Below are 27,856 nucleotides of genomic sequence, written 5' to 3'. Positions count from 1 at the left end.
TCTGGATATTCCGTTTTCCCCCCCAGCATCAAAAGCATAAAATATAAGTGAATCCTCATTCTAAATGGTGTAAAAGAGAGAGACAGACTGAGAGGGAGAGATACTAAATGGTTGTTGGTCCCGTTTTAACTTTTACAGGGTTCAATCCGCCCCCTACCTAATGCCAATGGGACAGTGGAAGCGGGAGAGAGGGAAAAATCGAGAGACAAACATGATATCACGTGATGCCATATAAATAATGGACAAATGAATAAATGCAGCTTCAGAATGACACATAGAAATGTCTCTTGTAAACTCACTTCAAATTAAAGCATTAATTAATCAAATTATTACTCTTTTTTTTTTTTTTTTAATAATCTTTGAATTTACGATATTTCTAGGATGTCCTGAAGGCAGCAGGAGATCCCGGTGCTCATTTGTTGATGAGAGGGAGCAATGGCAGCATATCGCGCATTTTTTTCATTCGCAACATATTTTTAAAATAAGAATTACCGGCTGCGTGGCTTTTTTTTTTTTCCTATGGGGACAGTTTGAAAGATGAGGACACCCCCGAAGCAATATCGCTGCAGCTGAGAGCGAGGAGCGCCTGCTCGCCCCTTCTCTGTTGGATTCATCATCGTCGGCACATCTGACATCAACGCTGGGCTCTCCAGGTAATGTTAGTGACAGTGGCATTTTTCCAGTTTTCTAATTAAGTCCTCAGCTAAATATATTTTTAAGTGATTTTTTTGTACTAACAAAAAAAAAAAAAAAAAAAAAGTCGAGCTATCCAAGGTACTAAATGTTTTAGGCCTCATGCCATGCCTCGGTCCTCAGGTAGGCTGTCATCCCGCCAGACCAACTCGTGAGGCGGGCTGAAGTCACGAGCCGTGGCGGGGTGGAGTCGTGAGAGATTGTATAGTACTGTACTGTAGAAAGTTAAATGTCAGCTGCAGAATACTTCTGGTCATGTCTGTTGGATAACATTTGTATGAATTCGAAGTTTATTACGATAATCAACTAAACCACTGTCGTTAGTTAACACTATACCACCAACATTTCTGCTTCCACACATGCCTCAAAATGATCCAACAACCTGGGTGGTTTACAGATGGGATGTAAATAAATGTCTGCACAGGTTGAATTAATGAGTTCAGTTCTGAAGTTTTTGCAATCAAGACTTCCATTTACATTTGGCCTGGAGAAGGAAAAAATATTCACCACATTCAAAGAAATGTTGAATTCTGTAGCACAAGACAAACTAGAACACCCTGAAACCAGCTTGTATGTATGGATCAGTTTTATGTCTGGAGGAAAAAGAATGGAACACACACTCTAAAGAACATTAGTGATGCATGACTGTTCCTCACTGACGCTACGGGGCTTGTTTGGAATGAAGAAATCTTTAGAAGATTGGGGAAGCTGATGCCAGAAGGTAAACCAGACATATTCCAGAAGACAACTTCCCCATGACGGACATGGAAATTGTAAGAAATTTTTTTTTTCTGGGCCTGGTCATTGTGCCTTTTGTCCAGAGTTCTGTGTCCTGGGTGTTCTTTAGGACAGTGTCTCCCCCAGCTTCTCACTCGGGATGGTAGTCCTGCTGGGTAGTCTTGGTCCTTAATGCAAGCTGCAACTAATTCAAGGTTCAAGGTTACTTTGTTTCGTCTCCGAGGAGAAATTTTCCTGATCTTTACTGGACCCACCAGTGTTTGGGACTAACATCACCCGTCTGACTGTCTTTGTGGACTCTTCAGGTTCTGGGGTGAATGGGACATAAACCACTAGAGTGATCATTAGTCCATGTTTTCTCAGTACTGCTTGTGTTTTCTCATCCTGTCCTTGCTGTTGTTTTATTTGTGTCACACCCTCCTTTTTGAGAGTTAAGTGTCTGTTCCAAATAAAAGACTGTACAACAATAGAATAGTCTTCAAAGCCAGTGGTGAAGGACACACACACGGAAATAACACTTTTTCCTGCAGTTTTTATAGAAGGAAAAAAGCTTTAAATAGATGTTGTCGTGTTTGATGAACTGTTTGATGTATTTGGTTATTTTAAACCGCTGATGCTAAATCTTTCAATCTAATGTAATGAGATCTGAATCACTATATCCACCTGGAGCTGCTTGTTTTCGTTCTGTTTTCTGTGAGATGGGTTAAGATTAATACTCCTCCATTTAGCCATCCTCTCATAATGCTCTTTAATGCCTCTCTGCCTCCAGGCCTGGATTACAGACATGCCCCCGCCATATCAACAGGACTATGTATCTGTAATTGTTGCTGGAGAAAGAAGTGGAAAATTGAAGAGGCAGAGCTGCTGGAGGGTAAGTGAGTGACATCAATGTGTTGCTCTTAAAGACTTTCCTGCCACCTCTTCATTTCACAGCGCTCTTCCTTTCTACTTTTCAAAGAGCCTACATGAGTTGTTGTTATCTGCCCACATATATGTGAAAAAAGATACTGTTGAATTAATGTTCCCTATCAACACAGAGGGCTGGATAGTACTTGAAAAGAAGTGACAGGACATTTGAAAGTTCTTGAATTCCAAGTTTAAGCTCTGTTTCTTCTGCCATCAATGCAAAATGAGTGCTAGAAGATTTTTTTAGATGCTCCTCTCCTGAATGGAAGCTCTAAATAAGTGGAAGTGGCTCTCTGGGTAACACTGAAGAAATAGTTTTGCATACTTTTTCTCCTCAAAATATGTATTTTTATTTACGTAAAAATGTTTTACATTAGTGAAAGCAGGCCAAATGGGAATTCCTTAGAAATACAATGTACATGTGGTACACATTCCAAACTGTGCAATTATCAACTGCACCTGTGAAACCACCTTTGAAGGGATAGAAATTATTTAAGAACTTGATTGGCATTTTCTTTTATCTTCCTCTTTTCTCTCTGCTGGCAGAAATGGAAGCAGCTGTCCAGGCTGCAGCGGAGCGTCCTCCTGCTTACTGCCATCCTGATTTTATTGGTGCTTTTTTCCCCTCCGATTCGTGAATACGTCACTGGTAAGGCTCATGTACTTGTACAGCAGCAGTATCAAACTCAGTTTCACCGAGGTCCACATCGGCATAACAGATGTCCTTAAGGGCCAGATGTAACTAATAAATGTAACCCAGTTTGTTTGTTTTTGTTAAAGCTAATATAGACTTAATTTCTGCATTGTGGGAAATGTGGTTTTTAGTCAAAGCACGCTTTTGACCTATTTATTTTTAGACACTCCGACCTTTTATTCCCTTGTGGGCCACATAAAGTGATCTGGCGGGCCACATTTGGCCCCTGGGACTTGAGTTTGGCCCATGTGTTGTAGAGGCTAAAATTGTTGAAAGTGAATAAATAAGAAGTGAGAGTTTGTTTTTGGAATTGCTAATATAAGAAAACGTATAAATAGCCTGCTGGATGAGATAACTAATCCCCCACCTTCAATAATCAATCGGCCAATCTGCTCATCTTTGACTCTATTAGTACATAACTGTAATAATCCATACTATATTATATATTAACTCTGTGTTCAGTTTTTGCAGACAAGACTCTTCCACAGGAACATGTCTTTCATGCTGTGGCTGATCCTGTTGAGCAGGAACATCTACCACTCCCAGTACAACCCCCTCAGGTTGTTATAATCCTACTTTTGTTATGTGAAGGATGAAGAATATGATAATGATACATAATCTTTGTAGAAAGGGATTGATCTGCATGAATGAAGCTGAAAGTGGGAGGCTGGCATGAGCGTAATCCCACTATGGTAGAAGTCTGCCCTTTTTAATAGTGCAATGACTGTAAACTCATTATATTTAACAAGTTGGACTATTCCAATCAAAAACACCTATATACACCTATCTACTATATATAGATCTGGATTCATGTTTCACCGTGGGAGATGGTCCTATATACAAAGCCAGTTCATCCACTTAAAAGCTCAGTGTCACTTAGTTTTGGTGAACAGGTTTTGACAAATGGGATGCTCAGGTCTCTCATGAGAATAGAATATGCCTTTTGGCCTCTAAGCTTTTAAAGGCTGAATACGCAGCATTTTTTTTTCTTTTTTTTGAAAAATAGTGTCCCTGTCAATGGAGAGAATCTGCTGCTGGCAGAAAGCTGCATCTAAATGTAGAATCTTCCAAACTTCTTTTTGTCTTCAGAATTGATTTTTTAACAGGCCAGTGAGATTAGATATAAACTAAATGAAGTTGAGGAATGATTGAGCATGTGATACACTTTTAATATAAAGTTGTGTATGAGGAGACTTGTAATAAGTAAAAGAAGAAACTTTGAGAATCATCGCTTTGTTTGACCTCAGTTTGTTTTTATATTATTATTATTCATTTGTTATTTATTGTTTTTGTGGAAGTTGTTTCACCTGTGAAATTACCAAAATCTCATATCAAAATTCTTAATAATTATTTAATTAACTCTAATGAATATTACAGTAATCAGTTTTATAGAAAGACCACTTTCCTACAACATTCAAATTAGCAATAAATATAAATCACTGTTTATATTTACAATCTTTGAGCTATTTTAATGCAGATCATTCTGTTTCTTCATCATCTTACGTACAATTCGTGAGGGTTTAAAAGGTTGAAGTTTGTTGTTAATATCTTTGTTTGAATCTTCAGAAGAAAGAAAATGCCTCAGAGGTGATGGTAGAGGACAGGCTGGACAGCAAGAAAGAGGATGAAGAGGCAGTCATTAGGTGAGTCTTGAAGTAAAGTTAGATAGTACAAATTATACGTTAAAAAAATATCTTCCTACCTTCAGCTGGCGTGGAACCGTGATCGACACTGACCAGAACATAGATGGCACCAGAGATGAGGAAATCGATGATTCATTGGGAAACCAAAACAACAAATCCTCAAAAGACTCGGGTATCAGCAACTCTTCCTTCGGTCAAGAAGTTTAACTGATTCTAATCTGATAACCACTTCAAAGTTTAACTGTAGTGGAGAATTTCTGTCACTTATTTCTGAATTTACTGAGGCTGAGGATGACAGATAGACCTCCTGTGTATATTATGTGTTTCAGATGCAGCCTGGCTGGAGGCGGTGCAAGAAGCCTTCAAACATGCATGGAAGGGTTACAAAGACTTTGCTTGGGGCCATGATGAGCTCAGGCCCCTCTCCAAGTCCTACTCTGAGTGGTTTAGCTTGGGTCTGACCCTCATTGATTCCCTGGATACCATGTGGATCATGGGGCTTAAGGAAGGTACACTGTTCCCTCTGTCTTACGATTTCTGCCTCTTGGCGAGATAATGGCAGTAAAAGCTAAATGTATCACAGGGCCACACACACAGATAAACGAATCCCCACGATTACACCTATGGACAATTTTAAAAAGAACATCCAGAGAGGTAAAGTTGGGGTGGGGATTCACCACTCTGTGAAACATTTACTTCACAATAATTTTTTCGTCGTGAAAAATTACAAAGATTTTGGAGATTTCACCATCTACATTCACAAAATGAACCACATTTTCACATTTTGGAGCAACATATGCTGCAAAGTTGACAACGAGCGTTGCAGCAACACAACAAAACCATATTCTGAACCGATTGCTCCACAGACTCCTGTTACTAGAAGGAAGGAAAAGTCATGAAACAATTTTAAGGAGCTGATAATATTAGTTTAAATGAATTACAACTCTGAAATGCTCTTATTTGTAATTGATTCTACATTTTTTACTGTACTGCAGAATTTGAAGAAGCAAAGGCATGGGTGGCATCAGAGCTCACTTTCAATAAGAATGTGGATGTCAACCTGTTTGAAAGCACCATCCGCATCCTGGGAGGTCTGTTGAGTACGTACCATCTGACTGGAGATCAGCTGTTCCTGGACAAAGCTGTGAGTCGGCACGCAAGCTGTCATCTTCAAACCTCTATCTTCATAGTAAAGAAAACGCTCAAAGCACATTAAAACATGCTGAAATGGAAATTTCTGCATGTATGAACTTTTTGTCTGTGGTATAAACTAGCGTGTCCCATCACATCAGCGGTATTTATTCTCAGAGAGCCAATTATGTCTTGTCTCAGCTTTCAAATCCCGTCGTTTATGTTTTTGCTGAAGTGAAGTGATGTAGTTGGATTTTCACTCATGTCACTAGCTACCAGAAATATAACCCACTGTATCTAATCTGATGGTGGTTGAAGTACAACAGACTTGTCTCCAAAACGGACAAAGGAACACATTTTGTAATATATTGTGGAGAAGTTCAACTGTCAGGGTAATGCTCTTTCATCTGACACAGTGATTTAAAGGACTCATGAACGGCAAATGAAAGCATTCAGACAGCACAAACATGGACGCTTCCACTAGAAACACAACTTATAGTGTAGCAGTTGAGGTTTTTGAACAAATGGTGGTATTTGATCCATCAAATTAAAGTCAAAAGCCTGCATGTAAACCCACTTTTCCTCTGCAGACAGATATCGGCACTAGGCTGATGCCAGCCTTCAACACCCCATCCAAGATACCCTACTCCGATGTGAACATTGGCACAGGCATAGCCCACCCCCCTCGCTGGACCTCTGACAGCACTGTGGCAGAAGTCACAAGCATCCAGCTGGAATTCAGGGAGCTCACCCGCCTCACTGAGGATCCGCAGTATCAGGTAACTGAACAAAAGACACCCACTGATTCAGGGTCTGTCAGAAAGAATATTAAAGTTGTTCAGAATCCACTTTAGATTTCCAACATCTCCAACGCAACTTGATGATTTTTTTTCTTTTTTTTTTAAGACAGATACCACCTCTCATTTCTGGTGCTGTTTTAAAACTACACTAGACTAATGTTTAGATGGCTTTGATTTTATAAATTTTTAAAATGAATGAAGAAGAAATAATGTACTTTAATCTACTGGGTTTATTATAATTCTTTTTTATTATAATCCATCCATCCATTTTCTTGAAGACGTAGTAACGTAATAAATATGTATTATAGGTGTATATTCTATATGTGTGTACAGTAATCCCTCGCGCATTTAGCGCATCAACACGCGCGGCTTCATTACATCGCTGATTTTTAATAGGCAGTCACATGATTACCGTACTCTCGTTCTATTGGCTGACAGCATCCGGAAGTGCGGTGCGTTCCGTGAGTCTCGGAACGCAGCAGAACGCAAAAGTGCTTTAAACACAAAAGTGCTTTAAACAGTCGATAAGACTGTTTAAAGTGGGGAAAAGGTAACCACAGGAGGTGGTTTAATATCAGTATGGGGAGGGTTCATAAACGTTTATAGTTTGTCGCTATATCGCGGAATTCGTTATTCGTGTGTGGTTTCTGGAACGCATTACTGCGAGTGAAGAGTGTGCACTGTATATATGTATGTACAGTATATACTGTGTATGTATGTTTACATGTTAAATGTAGTTACTTGAAATCAGTATGTAAGCGTGACAACACAGCCCTCAGCTGGATTTACCTGATGTCTGTTTCAAGGCTGCGGTTGCTGAGGTCATGAACCAGATCCACAATCTGGACGGAAAGCTCGATGGCCTCGTTCCCATGTTCATAAACACAAACAGTGGACAATTCACCCATCAAGGCACCTACACACTGGGGGCCAGAGCAGACAGCTACTATGAATACCTGCTGAAGCAGTGGATCCAAGGAGGCAAGAAGGAGAACCAGTAAGTCAGACTAAGGCTGCGTGTAGAAGTCAATCAGATTCATTTCATACCTGATTTTTAGGGATGACTGTCCCCTAAACTCTATGTTAGGTTCTGGACAAAAGTGTCATTGCTGTTTTAGTATGGGGTTCCTTTGAGGAGAGCTTTTTTTGGGTCTATTTTAGTTTATACATATCAGACTGATATTTTAATATACTTATAACTCACTCAGCAGCTACTGAATCACAATGCTTGGAAATTTTGATCAAACTTAGCATTCCGTCACTCATCTAGATAAGAAATTTCAAAGCTGATAACAATAACTGATTATCTGTTATCACAAGCAGCATCTGAAACTATTAATTCTGCTTCAGTGGGCTGTGGTGAGATGATAAGACAATGGCATCCATAGCTGCACAGAATTTTGTCCTTGATGTCATTCCTATTTGTATGTGTGATTTTAGGTTTTTCGAGGACTATCTCCAAGCAGTAGAGGGTATAAAGAAGAACCTGTTACAGAAATCTTCACCTAATGGCCTCACCTTTGTTGGAGAGCTCTCCCACGGAGAGTTCAGCCCTAAAATGGTGAGTGTTTTTTTTTTTTTTTTAAATTTAATTTTAATGTATTCATTGATTCATAAAAATAACTAACTTATTTTTGGGTGAAATCCACATTAATATTAAAAATCTCTTTGTTTAGTGTGTAGAGATTCTTACAACATTAGGACGAGTGGAGAATACAATCAGATATCTTCGTTACACGAGAAACTATTAACAGAAACACATGAAAACAAGTTCTTATTAAAATCAAGTTGAACATGTTTCTAATCCTCCCGATTGTTGTTATTGTTGTTGGTTGGATGATTCAGCAACACAAATGAGTGGGTGGGGTCATGCATGTCAAACCAGCTCGCATTAAAGTTGCTGTTGCTGCTTGAAATGAAGTTCAGATCTGAATTAAACATCAGCTTCTTCCATAAAATATGCACTTCCCACGTGAAGCACCAGCAACTCCCCCCAAACAGGTTTGTAGTATGCTACTATAAGGTCGTGATAAGGTAACGTGCAGCACAGCTTCAGGGCTTTGAACAGAGCTGTGGTGGTGGATAAGAATTCATACGCACAACTCATAGTTCTTTCTGAATCCCTTACATAATGATCTATGACTTTGTGTGTATAGATATTTATACAACACCATAGCCCTTTTCACAGCCCTGATATGTGGAGCATAAAGTCTACTGATCACTACTTCATGCCGAATACAAGCAAACCTTGGTTTTCGAACGCTTTAGAGATGGAACAAATCGGAATTCGACCAAAAAATTTGGAATTTTTTTGTCTTAAAAGTAGGAACAAAATTTGGAAGTCGAATGCGAAACAAACGAGAGCCGCCAAGCAAGGAGAAAATACTAGGAAAGTTGAGAGAAAACGTAACGGAGTGTTAGGGAAACTGCATGCCTTCAAAGAAGTCAATCGCTAAATCTAGTGAGGAAAGGTGAGTTGTGCGGAAAACTGTGGAATTTTAGGAAGAATTGATAGCTAGTAACATCCATCCTCCTCCTCCTCTACCTCTCCAACATTCACGTATGCCAACTGCTCCCCACCACAAAGGTAAAACTTCTTGTCTTTATTGTTCTTATGCTTTAACTGTAATGTGCTTTTTATTTGAGTTTACTGTATTCAATAATTTTTCACTTAATTTGCGTTTCATTGTCTATGGTACGAGTTATGGTACCGTAAACTTTTGTCCATAAGACGAAGGTAAGTCGTACCTTAGGCTAACTGATTACGTCCATGTTTTTAACATATGTTGAAAAAAGGTAGTTTTCTAGCGTCTTGGAACGGATTTAGACCATTTACATTATTTGTAATGGGAAAAATGTATTTGGAATTCGAACAAAACGGTATTTGAACAACCTTCCGGAACGAATTGTGTTCGGAAACCGAGGTTTGCCTGTGTACCAGATAAAATCAGAATCTTTTATTGATCCTTAGGGGAAATTGCTTTTTGTTACAGCTGATATGCTATATATATATATAGATATAGATATAGATATAGATATATATATATTTTGCTCCCAGGTTTCGGTGACCCGATGTATTCAAATATATTAGCCATGACCCGCAGCACTTGCAGGTTGTACCAGGGTGTGTCTGCCAACAATATTTACACTCTTGCTGTGTTTTTTAGGACCATCTCGTCTGTTTCCTGCCGGGCACTCTGGCTCTTGGCGCTCACAACGGCCTGCCTGCAGATCACATGGATTTAGCCAAACAGCTGATGGAAACCTGCTACCACATGTACAGTCAGATGGAGACTGGCCTGAGTCCAGAGATCGTCCACTTTAATATGTATGAGGGTAACACCCAGGATATAAACGTAAAGGTAGGCAGAGACTGCTAAAAGAATAGAAATAGTAATTATCCTAAAATAAATGAATAGAAATTCCCTCTGTAACTTACTTAGGGGATTAAATCGAAAGTATTCCGGTGTAAATATAAAGAATCTGAATAATTGGAGACTTCTTGGTCTTAAACGTGACTCATGGTTGTGTTTCGGTGGTAGTTTGCAGACAGACATAACCTACTGCGCCCAGAGACTGTGGAGAGTCTCTTCTACATGTACAGGTTCACCCAGGACCACAGGTACCGGGAGTGGGGCTATGAGATTCTCCAAAACTTTAACAACTACACCAAGGTCAGTCCAGTTAAGGCTGTTATTGTTTTATATAAACAAAGATTATTGACCTGTTGCTGATGTTATTATCAGTATTATAATATTTCCTTTCAGGTTTCCTCCGGTGGCTATACATCCATCAATAACGTGCGTGACCCTGACTACCCAAGCCCTCGAGACAAGATGGAGAGCTTCTTTCTGGGAGAGACCCTGAAGTATCTGTATCTGCTCTTGTCAGATGACCCCAACCTCCTCAGCCTGGACCAGTACGTCTTCAACACAGAGGCTCATCCCCTGCCTATATGGCCTTCCACTGCATGACAGACACAAGTTTGAAAAGCAGATAAAGCTACACATACAAACACAAGTAAAATCTCAGGGTTGGTTTAATACCAAGAGGATTTCTCCGTCGTCTGGCTGTGATTGGATGTACAACAGTCCTGAAAACGGCGCACGGATGGAACAAGTCTCGTACGGTTGGAGTGAATTGTTTGCGTTGTAAAAACGGTCTTGGAAAAAGGACAAGAGACCAATTTTATTGGATTTGTGTTCATGTCTGAGTCTATGTGGGAGAAGTAGAAGAAGATTTCTGTCCTCCTGTCCACCCATCAGTAAAGTAAAACCTGAAACACACTTGAATCAAAAAAACATCTTAATCACATTAGGGGGGAGGACGAGCGTCCAGCCGATTGAAAGATTGTTTCAATTTAAAGCTGCTCATTATTTTGATTTGATATTGATATCTTTGATTCCAGTTGTGCTTATACTGTTTCTAGTTAAAAAAAAAACTTTAAATGTTTAAAAAATGGGTTTTCTAATATAGTTTTACAGTGAAAAGGTTTCTGGGATAGCATTTAACTCATTTATCTAACAAAGCGTTTATCTTGCCCTGGTGTTTTGACTCCAGTGGTGGGCAGCCTTCAACAGTCCAAACTCAAGCCAACCCCCCCCGCGCCCTTTGCACCCACAGCCTGACCACAACTGACGTGTTGGTACCTGGGTGTGACTCCTGCAGGGATACAAAAAGCTAATTCTTTCTCACACTGTGTAACATAGTCAATATATGCTATGCCTATGACTTCTCTCAGATTCCCTCCATAAATTAGGGTTCAGAGCAGGCGTGAACATGCCCCCCCAGACAACATATTTTACCTTATGCGTTCATGTCTCACAGGAAATTATAGAATGAACATGTAACATGATTAATAGTGAAAACAAGTACAGCTACAGTAAATAAATGGACTTTAATTTTATTACAGGGTTTGCTAATGTTCTCGCTATGCACATCTCATTAACTTAATTAACCAGAGTGATTTTGGTTGTCTCTTGTTTGTCACCACTGGGCTCCACTGCCAAAAAAGGGTCGGGGGGATTTGAGATGTCTGGCAAAAAGATAAGCAGATATTCACGTGCGTCGTCATCCAACAGACGAGTATGAGTCAGGTGATGTTTCTAGAGTTCTCAGATTAACAGATTAAAACCTGTGAAACTACATGTCATGTCATGGTGGTGAAACCAAGATGTGTGAGATACGTTTAGAACAGACTAACAGCCGTCGGTCTTGAATACATCATCTATGTCTGGGCCTGAAAGTTGTAATAATAATGACTATATTATTATTAATATTAACACTGCCTACCAGTAGGTGGCAGTAGACCCCAAACTGGACACATGTATGATCATGGGTTGTTGTGTCGCCTACATTTTTGTAGGTCTTCCTTTGCTTTTCATTGTCTGATTCCTCTTTCAGCTATGCAGCAGATTTGTTTGTTTTCGTCTTTGTCATTTTCCTCTGTTACAGTCTAGAGTACATTTATTTTTCTTTTTTTTTCCAGGTGATAGAAATGAATATAAAATTTGAATTTTACATAATATGCAGATGTGCAGTATACAGTATATTTGCAGCTATATTAGTGCAGTGAGCACTCTGTGTTTACAGTTTTTGCAGTAGTTGCCTCCAAGCAGTTTCCAGTTCCTAACAATACAACATTGATTTAAAAAAAGTTGGCGCATAAACAAAAAACAAAATTTAATGGACCTACACTTAATACAGTGATAATAATTAACGTTCAAACTGATAAACATTGTTTTTGTTTGAGTACCCTGTACTCATTCTTCATACATCTTTTATTTTAAACAGAGCCACATGAACAAATACGGCAGGGCGGAGTCAAATATGTCGAACTTCACAATGCACCTTTAAATGCTTAATTAGAAAAACAACTTTTTTGGGGCCGATCAGAGTGAGGTTTTTATTTTTTTATTTCTCCACTCCCCCCCCCCATTACACATAAACAGCTTGATTATCATGAAATTTTGTGAAATATTTTCGTACTTGGCTGACAGGGGTTGTGCTCAGCCAAGTTTGGTGATGGTAGCTTCCAGATAGAATTCAATGAGTTTTTTTTTTGTGTGTCCTACAGTTTGAATTTTGAAAAATGTTTTACCTGAGAAATACTAAAAGCTGAAGTGTTCTTTTTGAAGCATTCCACTGCGGTTTTAGTCTTACGCTGTTTGAAACAAGCTACTGCTCATTAGAGTAGACATGTATGTCCAAAAACTGTATTGATTGTTGATTTAAAAACAATTCCTCACATCCTGTTGTATTTACCGACTCTGCTCGGTGGATTCAGAGATGTATCACTTGTTTACATCTTAGCTGTACTTTTATTGCTGATTTTTGAACGTCATTATTTTGTATTGAGACCATAATTGTATTTTGTTTTTCCGACTTGGTGTTGTGCCTTTAACGTTGGTACAGACAACATTCAAATGTAAAAAGCTGAATCCATTGAAGCTACTTTTTACTTGTGCGTTTACTACAACAAAAGGCCCTTGGGATCACTGTAGATACTTTTTAAAGTAGGATTGCAGATTAAGGACTGTCTTTGCAGAGTCCCTAAAAGTGATCTTTCACATGACTACAACCTGATCACTACCAGTGTGTGTGGTTCAATGCTGCCGACAAGGACTATGGTGTGATTCATTCCTGGATGAACGCATCCTATTCCTGAGCCAAAGATGTATTTAAAGTATAAGTCTCTTTCTTAATTTCCCTTCGGGGATCAAATAAGTATATAAAATAAAATTAAAAAAATTAATGAACCGAGACGTTTGGTTTCAGTTAAACATTTAATCTCAATTTTAATGATGAAAAGCCATCACTCCTGCAGGAAAACAGATATTTTCAGCTCTTTTGATATAAAAAGTCTTCAGTGAGGGTTTTGATGCTAATTCAGGTACCAAACACACTGCTTTTTAAAGGAGGCTGCTTTCAGCTCTGATGATACAAAAACAGGTTTCATATGGTTTTGAAAAACTGAATTTGCAGTGAAGTCAACAGAATGTTTGTTCTAGTGTTCTTTAGACTGCAACCTCATACAACCTCCAGGCAGTCCGTTATCTGGGCTCCTGATGGTCAACAAATCACTTTCCTCCTTTGTGGGAAAACTAACTGCCATTTTGCACAATAATTGAAGACAAATAATCTTTGCTACCGCTACTATGGCCTATCTGATTTATACATGTAGATACATGTGTACATGTTAGTGTTGATGTTACTCATGGACCATGTTTGATTTACTTTAGGAGTTGAATGTTTGTAGGTTTCTGTCAGAATGATTATGGTTATCCTCAAGTTTTGTTTCGTTTTTACAGAAAATGAGTTTGTGGGTGGTGGATCTGTTGTGTTGTTTTGAAAGCAATTTTAATGTGCAGTCCGACATACAGTATGTTTTGTCACCTGGTGTAAATAAATCTTGGCTCGGCTTTAATTTTGTACATAGAATTGTCAAAATTAAAGAGTTTTTATTAAACAAAAAACATTTGTGTCGATCTTTCACTCAAAATAGAGCTCCAGTCGTGTTTTTTGATTTGACAAACAATAAAGTGATCTGAAAGTCGTGTAAAATAGTGGTGCAGGAACCAAACACATTTGACATGTTACGTTTTGAATAAAAGTAGCTCCTGAATCTAGAGCCACAGATCTTCAGCTTCTCATCAAACTCCTGAAACAGAATTCGTCACATGAAGCTCCTGCATTGAACTGATCAACTGTGGAAACAACTGCATTTGGATTTACTTCATAGGTCTCAAACAATGGAGGGGTTTGTCCCATGTGGCAGCCTGTATTTCTACAGCACGATTTCTAGTATTGCATTCCCCTATATATACATATTCCCCTAGATATTGCCCCTCTATGCAAATTAAATATCAAATTGATATCGATTGACATCAGAAGAATCTATTGTCTTAACAAAATGACCTCATCCAAGTAAAACTTCTTAATCGTGGCAATGAAGTCACACCAAGGATGGATGGATGTTTGCGTTCTTTTCCTCAATGCTTGTCATTACAGGTTCTTTTGATTTTATTGTTCAACTTTACGCTAGAAATTTAATTGAAAGTGAAATTAATTTTCCAATACTGACCACATTATGATAAATGCTCTTTCCTAAATGATAAATGATGTTTCCAACCCCAGAATGGAGTTGAAATACACTCCAAAACATTCTGTTAAACTTTTATTTAATCTCAATTTTTAGTACAGTGGTTTCAGAGCTGATTTATAAATTGATCCGTAAAAGCAGTTGTGTCACCTCCAGACATGAGACACTGTGAAACTTTAAAATGGCTTTTTTAGTCTTGTCCTCTCAGTCTTCACCCACTGAGAGATGAGGTCTGCTTCTGTCTTCCTGGCACTGATGACTGACACCGGATCAGCGTCATTAGATCCTCTGCACGAAACAAACATGTCAGGTTAGATTTTGTTCTGAAAGTGAAAGTCATGGAAATCCGTGCAGCGGCCAGCGGCATCCTTCACCTCAGATCGAGATGATGGGCTCCTTCAGGAATGTTGACGGCAACCAATGATGAGCTCAAAGACTTGCGCACCTGAACAGCAGAAAGCAGACTGAGTCGGACTGGAAGCAGCGATTAAACACATTACTGATTGTTAGTTGTATCTCCTACCCCTCCGTTTGCCCACGGGTCCAGATTCCCATTGGAGAAAATAATGTTGCTGGCGGTGGAGAGAGCTGAACACAAGAACAGAGATGTTTAAAAAACTCCATCATGACCTCAGTCAGCCGTCACAGCACCCTGATAACATGCTGAATACATGCAGTCATTTTTAGACTGTCTAAACAAACAGGTTAATGCTGTTTCAAGATGCCTCACTTCATTCCCCAAAATAACTAAATATTTAATTGACTTGTTTTCTCAATACATATGGATGTGTGCATATACATACATACATATATAATTTTTTAATAACTTTTTATTTTTATTATTTTATTATTATTTATTATTATTATTATTTTTGTTATTATTATTTATTATTATTTTTATTTTTATTATAATTATTACCATCATTATTATTATCATCATTATTATTACTATTATTATTTCACAAATTTCCCCACTGTGGGACAATAAAGGTCCTTTATCTTATTACTATTGCTGTGCCCATTTGTGTCCAGTGCTCACCATCTCCCCAGTACTGGGTTTTCAGCCAGTCTGACCGTGGGATCACAGCCCAGCGTTTGGAGCAGTAAAGCTCCCGGTCACTGCTGTTGAAGGCCATGGGAGGAAACATGTCCGTCACATTGTTGCTTTCATAGCACAGGTTAATCTCTGTGCATGCCTGAAACCACAGCAGGGAGCAAAGGAAATATCACAATGAACATTTTGACAACGATTCTCTATCCAACAAACCTGCAGATACATTCCACATCAAAAAAAGTACAGTACAGCCATCCCTACAGCACATGTAACTCAGTCCCATCAATAACACTTGTAATAAAACCATTTACATGCCTGGCACGATCATATTCCGTCCCTCAAACAGATTACACACAAACACTACATGCTGTGTGCTGATGGTCGGTGGGGTACCTGATAGTCCCAGGCCAGGCTGTCAGAGCCCAGTCCACAGCCTGTGGGATCAGCACACTCCACAAACAGACTGTAGAGGTCAAAGCAGGTCAGCGCCCCCGTGGAGTTGTACACAATCCCTGCAGGAGAAGAGTGTTGAACTCTCCTGAATAATAAATACTACGTACATACCACAGTCAGCATCCATCAGGAGGAAAGCAGGAGGACACAGAAATAGCCCAGACACCAGGAGGAGCAGCGTTCTGTATGTACAGACTAGGACTGTAAAGGTTCCTGAAGTCACGGAGGAACAACAGTTTGTGACGCAACTCACCCATTAAACTCAAAGTCCCTGTTTACTGAGGAACATGTAACACATTCCTGCCCTGTTCCTGTCTGCTAATATGAATTACACCTGAGAGTCACCTATCAGGTACCTGCCATCTAGTGAAAAGATAACATAATACACACAGCATTATGAGCAGATTGAAATAACGGTTTAAAGTTTGCATTTCCTTACCTGCAGTGTTCCTCAGATTAGTGAGCGGGTCGGAGCTCCTCAGCATGATGTCACACGCCACCTGAGAAACAACGACACACACATAGTGTCAAGATCTCATCACTCTCCTCATAGCTGCTTATTTGTAATGCCTATGTCAACATTTATTTACCATACATTTCTAATGAATGTTTTTTTCGTTAATGTACCACACAGAATAGTTATGGTTCACATAGAGATTCTATTTGTTTCAAACTGTCTGAGAAGTTTCCTCTTGAAATACAAGGAGCGATTTCAGCTTTTTCTAGTCGCAAACAAGCGTTTGTCCAAACAGTTTGAAAACCTCTGCTTCTGCAATGATAACAGTTCAAAAACAATATATGGCAGCTGATAAACAAATTGAATTTTTTTTTTTTCATTTTTAATATTTTTTAAAATTTTATATACTGTACTCAATTAATCCTGAAAGGGCCTTGCTCAAAGGCGCGTCGGCAGTGCTCCGGAGGGCAGCTTTTTGTTCAGAATGCTCGTGTGTTTCACGGCTATTTTGTTCTTTCTTCTTTTCTATCATATCGTAAACAGTATTTTTACTGGACCTCCTGTAATAAACTGTAAAGGAAAACAACTGATTTGCTCTTTACTGGAATGCTTTTGAATGTGAACATTACATGTGGACATAAAGAAATTTTGTGTACTTTTTTTTTTTGCAAATACCGGTAAAACAAACAATAAAAGTCCATTTTTATTTTTTCAAATGTTAACGATACCCAGTATTTTGAAACCTGTTGTACTTTGATTGACTGCATGTATCTTCTGAAGTGAAAACAAGCATTTTTGTCTGACACAATAACTTGATTTTGAGTCGAATATCCAGTGTTTTGGTGAAGTATGTGTGCAGAAAAAGATGCATTCTATTTCGAAATGAAGAGTTAGTGTTTATTTTACACAATGCGCTTTTGAGATCGAAATTAACCATTTTTGGACAACTGTGCTTTCTAGGTGGGCGCCTGTGTTAAGAGTTTAAAAAATGTGACTTCTGTTCGGACAAACAATTCTTCGCGACTGAAAAAAAACTGTAAGCTCTACTGCTTTTTTATCATTGATTCAACATTTTTTATTCCTTCATTAAGCTACTGGTTCAGACTTGTTTGTCAGAGCATTAACAGAAATATTAATTAATTAATTAAAATAAATCAGTACTTTAATAATTCCTGCAGAGAAATTACTTTTTTTTCCACTCCAAATACTCACACACACACATACAGTACATATTGTAAATATTGGCCCTAAAAAGATCAATATCTCAGAGTTTTAAGGATCAAAATGGCAATCAAATATTAAAAAGAAAACATGAAATCTTTAAACAGTTTTGATTTATGTAATGTAGCTTGTATTTGCACTTTTGACTGTGGCGGTGTACTTTACTGCCACCTGTCACACTCAGATTACACTTACACCCAACTCATAAATGTTATTTCACTGCACTGGAGTGCAGTTAAACATCTGTGTACCTTCACTGGATTGGCGGGCATGTTGCCCATGAAATGAGTGCTGTAGGGGTAATCCAGCATGGCCATCAGCGTGAACGCATTCCTCAGCAGACCATTGAGCTGGTGGACGTCCTGAGCAGATGATGGAGGCTGACACAGGGACAGGTACGACTGAATGCCTCTATAATCTAGTGAGGACAACAAAGTAGAATTAGTCCAGCTCATGAAAACCTCCATGACTGGCAATCCCGTGTGTCTTTGTTTCATTAATGACATGACACAGCCTAACATTCACCACATGTTAAAGTCTCCTCAGACGCATCGTCAGACATTTACCTCGACGCTCAGCTAATTCTTTCAGCTGATGAAAAGCTGCTCTCACGGCATCCTTGCATTCAGAGGCCACGCTCTCAAAATCCTTTTGAGGGAGAAATAAACAACATTATCACGCTAACTTTCTAAATCAAGGCAAGACGTTCATTTGAATGCACAATTCATGCACAAGGCAAAGGCAGACTCAGTGCACTCGTCCGTCTGGGTCATGTGGTAGGCGTGAAGAGGAAGGACTTACAGCGGTCACGTCTCTGAAAAACTGCCTGTAGTCTCCCAGCCCAGCGATGGACAGTATGGGGGCACTGGCGGCCAGAGCTCCAGACACGATGTTAGGATACTTCAGTCTCATATAAACCGATAACATTCCACCATAGCTGCAGGAAGAGACAGAAGACCAATAATAAGTCTGCCCTAAAATGAACTGTAATACTTGAGAAAAAGATTCCGAAGTGATTTCTGTGCGGGATGACGAATGTATGTGTCTGTGCCCCCCCCAGCAGGTTCTCGGTTACGTGATGGGTTACCAGCTGTTACCCCAAAAATTAAGCACCCCCAACCAACTATGACAGTGTTCTGGATTAAAATCAAGGCAGATTATCCTGAGATCACCCCAAAGGACATTTAAAAGACTGCTTCCCTTTCCAACCTCCTGTCTTTGTGAAGTGGGATTTTCTGCAGGGACCGCAACCAAAAACCAAACGACGGAGTAGAAGTAGTTTCCCGTTACCCCTCAGATGGAAACGGCTTGTTGCAGAGAAACAAGCTGTGGGCTCCCATCAATTCTCATCATTATTATTATTATTATTGGATTGACTTGTTCACCCTTTTATATAGAAATGACTAGTATTTCTCCTACATTGAATGCACTGATTATAAGTTGCTATATTTCAACATAAACCTCATCAGCCCAGTCACTTGAATCAAATTTTTTATCATAATTTTTCTTATTAAAGAGGATTTTCATTCTAGAATGAATTATTTCTTTTACAGAGATGCTGATTATTAATTTATGATTAAAGGTTGTTTATTGTCTTTTGATGTCTGCATTTGACCTCAGACCACTGTGGTGATTTATCGTTAGACTACAGACACGTTGGCGTGATTAACGATTAGAGAAAATGAAGGCCGGTCCGTGAAAATATTGTCTTTAGATTAAACCGGTCCGTGGCGCAAAACTATAAGACTATCCCAACCTAATTCTTCAAAAAGAAGATATTAGTTGTAGGCTGGGTGTGATTCAGGTGGACCCTACCTGCCTCCGAACACGATGACGGGACAGTTTGACGCTGCCAACTCCTGTTTCAGCTCAGTGATCATGACAGCGTAGTCGGCGAGGGCCTGCTCCACCGTCAGCAGGGCTATCTGAGGGATGTTGAAGGAGTCTTCACCAAACGGCAGAGATTTACCGTAGTACCTCTGGAGGAATGAGACGAGGTGTTGAGGACCAATAGAATGTTTGAAAGCTAAAGAGTCCCTCTAATCCTCCTCAGTGAAGGATTAGAGTCTTTTTTTTTTTTCATTTCTGGAACTAAGTACCAGGATCAGACGTAGTCTGTACCATCTAACCTTTGCATGCTTGTATGTGTCAGACAGAAGCCTGCAGTGAACACTAATGAACAAGTAAGGCTGCACTTCTATTTTCCACTTCTATTGAGAGATCAAACATTATTTCTGGCTGTTAAGGGCTTGGGGAATAAAAAAACAAAACAGCTGACAGCGTGAGTGAAGCTTATTACTGAAACATAAACCGTCTATTTCCTTTTGTCACTGTCACATGACGCCCACACTGCTGAATCAGAACTCACAATAATGCAACATTTGGCCGTGCTGCCTCGTGGTTTCTACCAGTGGTTTTGTTTCTTACATGTTCAGCAAATATGACCAAAGCTCCCTGCTGGGCAGCCAGTTCTGTGATGAATCCAGAGTTGAGTGCAAAATCCCAGACGTCGCCCTCATTGCCAGTGTAGAAGAAGATGGGACCGTAGCTCTTCTGCCAGTATTTGTCTGTGCACAGAGGAAAAGACAGCAATCAGGAGTTTGCATTTATATTAAATACAAATAAAACAGGAACGTGCTTGGACCTGAAATCAAGTAGCGCTGACTGAATGTCCCGTTCCCCAGGTTGTTGAAGTTGAAGTGGTCCAGAGTCTGACTGAAGTACTTCTCTGTGAACTGAGGCTCTTCCTTGTATCCATGGTGTTTTCTTGACTAGACAGAATTAATGACGCACATAGTTTAATAAAACATGAAGCACATACCAGAAAGTTGAAATATGTGTGTGTGTGTGTGTGTGTGTGTGTGTGTGTGTGTGTGTGTGTGTGTGTGTGTGTGAGTGATTGATGGTTAAGCACACACCTAGAATACTTGAACATGTGTTTCTTTTCTAAGGAGGATATGTTTATATGATCTAGAGCAGGAATGAAATCACATGAATTTTATTTGAAGGACAAACATGGGCTGATCCAGTCAAATCAATTCAAACTGAATCAGGGCCACAACGACCTGATGGATATGAATGGCGTTACTGACAGCATTTATCTTACATTTATCTTTACATTCTCGTTCATTGTTAATTGTGATCTTAAATAAAGTGCATGTTATTTTATGTTTTAAAATGAAATAAAGTCGCATACTCACAATTAAATAATGGACCCGACAATTTGTAGTTAAATCTAAATCTCCACTAAACTACACTGGACTGCAGTACGAGACGTTTGAAATGTCTTTCTATAACGGAACTAAGGTTTCAGGAGGAAGAAATGACAACCAAAAGTAGAGATTTACCTGAAAGTTACTGTATGGCAGACTATGAAGCACCTCAATAGAAAACAAAAGCAGATTAAATGTCAAAGAGGTTAAAATCCTTCCCGTGTTCCACATTCTCTGTGCAATCTGCGGACATTGACTCCAGTGGTCCCCAATGCGCCTGCGCGGTCCGTGCGTAACATATAAGGCATCAACGACGTTGCGTTCAGGTGCATCTCGTAAAATGTACCACTCCTTTAAAGCAAGGTAAATTCAGTCAAGAGAAAAACACACGGGGAAAATAAAATAGGCCAGTAAAAAAGTGAAAATACATTATGATACGTATTGACTATGTCAAACTATGTTGAATTCTTCTTTTTGAAATATATTTGGATGTTACAGTTGATATTTTTATTACATCTATCTTTCCAAAATAAGAAACATTTGTCATTTGTGATCACACATTGTAAATGTTTTTAGAGGCAGCACATTGTGCTTTCATCTATTACCATCTACATTTGATGGAAAATAAATATGATGGCAATCTATGTTAACATTCAGACAATAGAATGTATTTACAACTGATCTTAGAGTGTTTAATTTGACAGTAAAGCGAGCGTTGTAGGTATTCAAAGACAGACAACTCAATCATGCGCAGTTCGGCAATAAAAATTGGAAACATAATCCCTTCAGTATCTGTCACTATGCAATAGACCTGTGCACAGTCCTGTGGTGTTGGTCAGTATTACATGGTGTAATGACAAACAGGAACAATTATGTGTTATGAAATTCAACGAAGGGATGGAACGCAATTAATATAAACAGTTTAAAACAAATAAGAAATCATTACAGTAAAACCATAGACTTTAAGTACATGGTCAATGGGGATGTGAGTGAGGATGTGAAAAAAGTAAATAAAAGTGAGGCTTTACATTAAACTTGAACATTTGAAATAGAAAAGTAAAATTTAGGAGGCTGTGAAGAGATTTAATTAATTCTGATATGACATATTGATCAAATTGGGAGGACACTTTAGGAACCGATCTGAAACATCAGTCTCAAAATGCTGTGTTTTGTACAACACTCAGAGGTATAGAAAGGGTAGACCGTTCTTAGCTGGGTCTGATCACATACAAGTTGACGTTCTGAAAATAACACATAGATGGTATTGATTTTTTGTTGTTTTGGCATCTACTTTCAGTCTACTACATATTTTATCCCCAGATCCTCACTGTAAAAATGAGTGGCCCATTAAACCAAATCATAGCTGCACCCAGGGCAACCCCCTAAATGAGGAGTGCTGATTTTGACAAACCCGCAGTCTGTCTAATCATATGACAAAAAAAAATTCATCCAATCATCCATCATCTTCTGGGCACAGCCAATGCAGATATTTTCCTGTTCATCTCATCCATGGCCTAGAGCAAAAACTAAAAATATGTCAACTTCTTGTTATGAAATAGTTTAACAAAAGCTGTAGCCTCTGGAGCCAGAGAAAATAGACACGTGCTATTTTCAGGTCTCATAGTACATTAAAACTGACTATACAGGTTCATTCAAAAGTTTTTCATGTGAAAACCCCACTTCCCGTGTGTGTTGATCTATTCTGGGACATCAAACATACGTAAAGACATTTTCTGTAATCATTTTCTTATTTAAAATCCTATTACATTGCTTAAAGACACTAAAATACGTATCAGAATGCACAGAATGCTGTGTTACAGCGACTACTGACCATCCCATACAACAGAAAGATTTTCCAGTTGTTGCATTAAACTGATTATGCCTGTACATGATGTGAGTAATGCTAAAGACATTAAAGAGAGAAGTGAGTCCAATTTATGAACAAGTAGAACAAGGGATGTGCAGAAGAGCACATCGACCTGTGCAGCAGGTTAACCCAGTTGTCTATGTGTTGAAAATACTCAGAGATTTTCCTGTTTTTCTTAACATTATGACCATAATTTACATTGAAAAGCCATGCCTTGTGGAAAGCATCCATTTTTGTCTTAACTTCCTTCTCAGAAATATTTCTCATAAAGTTAGGGCCAAAGGTCAAGCTCAAAAGCTCTCAATCACTAGTAAACACTACCATAATGTCAACCTCAAACTGCTATTATTACTTCACACATAACACGTGACGCAACAGTGATGAAGTATATGCAGTATGTCAGTCAGATATATTAGTTAATTTGATCTATTTTTGTTTCCTCTTGTCGGAACTCTTGATCACAGTTTTGTGCGGTAGAACATAAAAGTCATTAGCAGCCAGGTCATTGCTTTAAATCCCCAATCATCTGCAGAGAAAAAAAACAAACTATGTTCAACACTAGTTTAAACACAAAAATAAATCTGTGATAAAAAGATCAGGCCAAACCGCTTCACCTGAATCATGTGTGACTCATGTTTATAGGAATTGTCATGTGTACATACCACTGTGTGCAGGTGGTGTGTGTGTGTGTGTGTAGGTTTGGGGAATGTGGATGAAGAACTTCCTTGTTGCAGCAGGGTGGAGACTGTTGAAGCTGCTTTCTTTCCCTCTCACTTCCCTGTTGGCTCAGTGTGGATCCACTGAGGCAGAGCTGAACAGCGACTGATTCTCCCCAGCATTAACCGAGGAGCCACAGGTGAGCAGTGTGATTGCAGAGGATTGAGCAGGTTTATTGGTTAAACTATGCCGCTAGTTTGAACTGGGGAAAAAAAAATGTACTGGACACAGGACAAGGAAGTATTCCAGTAAAATGTGCACAATGTTCCTGAATAGGATCCGTGCAGAGCTCACTTTTCTTCTCACAGTTCTATCTTCAAATGTACCACAAATTGTTTTCTTAAGTTAAAATTAGCCCTGAATGTCAAACCTGGTTTCATTTTACCTCTGCTGTCACAGAATTGTGTTAAAACTTTTTGACAACTTTCACAAAACTTGGATGAAATTATGAATGATTTGCCCAAATAGGGCCCATTAAATTTTGGATTGGGATGATGGCAACTTTATCTCAACAAAACTTGTACTAATCTATTAAGTACCTTTAGTTTTTCAATTCATTAACCTTCAATGATGAATTATCTCAAAATATTCCTGGATCTGCCCCTTTGCAACATCTGTACCAACATTAATGAGTATTTTCTGAACCTATGATCCATCATTCTGAAAGGGAGCATCTGTGATAATCTAGCTGTTGTACAGTTTTTTAAAACATGTTTAGATTTTTAAAATTTGATCTCATTATGTGTCAGAATGGTGCAGCATCTTATCAAATGTTCAACTCCTATAACTAAAGCTGTTTCAATGACACAGATATGACCAGACATATTCCCCACTCTCATTCATAGTTCATGGGGGAAAGAATAACTTCCCCAAAGGGAATAACTAAGAGATGTTTCTTCTTCTCCACCTCTTCTAATGAGCCTGATTAAGAAATGCCTTTAGGTTTTGAGCAACACACACACACACACACACACACACACACACACACACACACACACACACACACACACACACACACACACACACACACACACACACACACACACGTCCTATCATGTTTTTAATCACCTGAGAAGCAATCTAATAATTTTATCTACCGTGCTCCATACTGTGGTTAATTCTGGTCCTCAACCAGCCACTTTTTCGAGCCAAGTTCCTGAGGACTTCGCTAAAGCTGCTCCTAAAAGTAATGTTCCTGGACTGGGAATAAAATCCAATCCACAGCAGTGAGAGCATCAAATCCTAACCACTACGTAGATCACACTCCCTTGGCTCCTGAATGCACTGACCTCTTTGTTCTACACAAGGGGTAGTTTGAGATCCTGGTTGTCATCTGTTTTGGAGTCCTTAACATACGGAGAAAAATCTTTAACCCCTGGGGCTCAGATACTCAGATGGAATAAAAACACTTTCTGATTCAAAATCTTCAGATTACTCAGCAAGTTTCTTTTGAATCGCGTTTATCTGCATATTTATTGACTTGGAGAAAACTTAAGAATTTCTTTTCCTTATTTAAGTTCCCTTGCTAATTTTCTAATTTGTGAATAAAAGTGAAGGATTTTCACGTTTATCTTTAGTTTAAATGCAAAAATAGTTATTAGTTTGATAATAAAGTCTTTTTTTTTTTTAATCTAGAATGCTTTACAGTGAATTGCTGAAACTGTGGAATGAGGCGGTTCAGGCGGTGGATGCCAAGGACTGGCAGGGAGCACTGGACAAATTGGAGAAAATCAGTGAACCTACATCTCGCACCTTGTTCAACGCTGCCTCTGTTCACGTAACCCTGGGTCAGCTGGACCTGGCTGTGAAGGTCTGTCTGATGAGTGTGTACCAGTGAAATGGGGACACAGACATCATAATTTTAGTAATGAATAGCAATGTTAATTACAAGCCATTAAATTGCTAACACTCTAGTATTAGGAAGACCAACGTAATCAAATTGGTTTTCCGTAAGTTAGTTGATCCGCAAGCCCTTTGAAGCAGTTTATCAATGAGTTAAAAAGATGAACATACAGACAAGAGTTGTGTTTAGTCTCGTTACACCGCTGGATTCACCATTCAAAGGGCAGCACTTCAAACAACAAAAGAGCATCATACAATATTTCCATCTGTCTGTGTCCAAACTGAATTTCTCTTATTTGTCCAAAGGCTTTAGACCTCACCATCTCCAAGGACGAACGTCTGGCTGTTGGCTTCTTCCAGAGAGCAGCAGTGTTGATGCAGATTGACAAGTGAGTAAAAGAACTACATCCTAATTACTCATTTTTATTTATTTAGTCTTTTTTTTTTTTTTTTTGTATACTAGTCTGATCCCTGAAGGGAAATTAAGAGCACACTCTAGTTAGTAATTCTTCAATCAAACACATGCATACATATTTAATTTACAGTCTGCATATCAGTGAAGACAAGCTATTTAAATATTAAGCCATGAAATAAATATATGAAATGTGATTCTAATCGAAAAAGTAATATTTTAATCATTATCTATATTAATAAAGGTTATATGATTGCCAATGTTTGTTTCTCTGATTGTATAACAGAATTCTCTAGTGATGTCACCAGATTTGGATGACATTTTGTGGCCTCAGAATAATTGATCCATATGTGAATCCATGATTTCTCTTGAGGATTGTTCAAGACAGAGGGTGTATTTTTACATATTCATGAATTTCACTAAAAACAATGTAACCCCCACCACAGACATATTGCCCTCCATCTAGACATTGCATATAAATGTGTTGTTGCTTCATAATTAGGTGTAATTCTTACTGAAACAAATGAGTGACATACTCAATAGCTTATTCTTTCATTCTCCTTTGTTCATTGATGGAGTGGCAGAAATGAGGTGTTTTTGAACATTTTCTGATGACTCAGACATGATTAGTCGTTTTGGAAGCAGGTTTGTTTAAGCTCTTGGTGTAGTCAGAGAAAATATTTTCTTCTAAGTCTGCACTTTAAAGGTCAATGTATGCTATGTCTCACTTCCCAGAGACATTTCATCGGTATGAGGTTACCAGGCAACAAGCTGGTAGTCCGGAGTGACTGATCCTGACAGAAGACATTAATACTTCTGTAAAGCCACAATGAAGACTATGTTTTTGCGGTTCAAGGAGTTGCCTTTTCATTTTGAAATTGTCAACACTTTTTCATTTCCTTTCAGCTGATCTGTGTTGGTCTGTCTCTGCAGGCTGGATGAGGCTCTGTCTGACTGCATCTGGGCACAGAAGCACATGAGAGGAAACACTGTCATCGACTACAAACAGCTGGGACTGAGATTCAAACTCTATGACTGGCAGGTTTGACATTACACCCCCCCCACACACACACACACTGCTTTATTATGGGACAGCAGATGAAATCCAATCCCATGACATCTGCCGGCAATGAGGAATAAAACCAGGTCAAACGTGTGGTGTCATCGCCTCCATTGTGATAGTTACACATCACCTGGGAGTTAACAAAGCCTCATTGATAGAGCCAAAAGAAGAGTTACGTAACATGAAATGTTTCTCACAGCACCAATACTGTTTAGATGATTTTAAAACATGATATCATCAGTTCTTATTTCCAGTTTTTTTCTAAATGTACGCTGGAGAGCACTTACTCTTTATTACAGGTTTATCTCTGATGAATTCCTATAAGAAGAATCACATGGAAGTAGTTTTATGTTCTTACCGTATTAAAAAAGTGAACTAATTGAAAATTATCTGAACACCAAAAGACTGTTTTGTAATTAAATATAATATCTACAGCATAGGGTGAATACTGACAGCATATAAGCAACTTAAATTGTAAGGTTATTCAAAATCGTGTGTGGATATTTGTGAAACGTACGTGAAATTTACAGTATTGATATTACCTGAGGCAGATATGGAAATGCTGTTCTTCACCATCTTCTTCTGGACTCTAAGCAGAATGCATGAATATATCTGTAAAGACAACCTCAACCTGAACTATTCCATTTGCAGTAGTGAAACTGCTGTAATTACACAGCTTCATTTGTGACATTATGAGTTTATGGCTAAACTTATTTCCATACATGAAATATTCCTCCAGCTGAGAATAACTACTTTATAAGAAAAATATCATAAGGGAAATAATTTTCTAGGAAGGGCGGCAATTTTATTCATGATTTTAACTCAAGACACAAGTTACCATGGCAACCTGGG

The 27,856-nt window shown here is 38.7% G+C and overlaps 3 protein-coding genes across 3 annotated transcripts in view; 2 read left to right on the top strand and 1 right to left on the bottom strand.

Moving 5' to 3' along the window:
- The first annotated feature begins 186 nt into the window (after positions 1–186).
- Positions 187–13,193, top strand: man1b1b (mannosidase, alpha, class 1B, member 1b). Its single transcript, XM_068311496.1, has 14 exons — positions 187–653; positions 2,201–2,302; positions 2,884–2,986; positions 3,494–3,591; positions 4,598–4,674; positions 4,740–4,846; positions 5,004–5,183; positions 5,670–5,818; positions 6,396–6,584; positions 7,412–7,602; positions 8,046–8,166; positions 9,773–9,967; positions 10,148–10,279; positions 10,373–13,193. The coding sequence occupies exons 2-14, from the start codon at positions 2,216–2,218 to the stop codon at positions 10,577–10,579; spliced, it is 1,836 nt and encodes a 611-aa protein (XP_068167597.1). The 5' UTR covers positions 187–653; positions 2,201–2,215; the 3' UTR covers positions 10,580–13,193.
- A 186-nt stretch (positions 13,194–13,379) lies between these two features.
- Positions 13,380–21,366, bottom strand: dpp7 (dipeptidyl-peptidase 7). The gene is made up of 13 exons (XM_068311497.1): positions 21,239–21,366; positions 20,536–20,662; positions 20,319–20,458; positions 19,707–19,870; positions 18,693–18,828; positions 18,458–18,539; positions 18,143–18,309; positions 16,653–16,713; positions 16,154–16,272; positions 15,746–15,902; positions 15,230–15,294; positions 15,081–15,151; positions 13,380–14,994 (listed from the first exon to the last, which is right to left on the bottom strand). Exons 1-13 carry the CDS (start codon positions 21,332–21,334, stop codon positions 14,883–14,885), a joined length of 1,497 nt encoding a protein of 498 aa, XP_068167598.1. The 5' UTR covers positions 21,335–21,366; the 3' UTR covers positions 13,380–14,882.
- Positions 21,367–23,715: 2,349 nt separating this feature from the next.
- The window catches only part of noxa1 (NADPH oxidase activator 1), a 14,702-nt gene continuing 10,561 nt past the window's right edge, over positions 23,716–27,856 (top strand). The window contains exons 1-4 of the mRNA XM_068310955.1: positions 23,716–23,826; positions 25,323–25,497; positions 25,836–25,918; positions 26,875–26,983. Of these exons, the coding sequence (XP_068167056.1) occupies positions 25,324–25,497; positions 25,836–25,918; positions 26,875–26,983 (366 nt within the window). The 5' untranslated portion in view covers positions 23,716–23,826; position 25,323. The remainder of the gene's footprint in view (positions 23,827–25,322; positions 25,498–25,835; positions 25,919–26,874; positions 26,984–27,856) is intronic.

This window comes from Antennarius striatus, chromosome 3, assembly GCF_040054535.1.
Source record: "Antennarius striatus isolate MH-2024 chromosome 3, ASM4005453v1, whole genome shotgun sequence".
In the NCBI taxonomy this organism is placed as follows: domain Eukaryota; kingdom Metazoa; phylum Chordata; class Actinopteri; order Lophiiformes; family Antennariidae; genus Antennarius; species Antennarius striatus.
The sequence above is the reverse complement of the archived record's forward strand: the minus strand, read 5'-3'. Positions and strand labels throughout refer to the sequence as shown.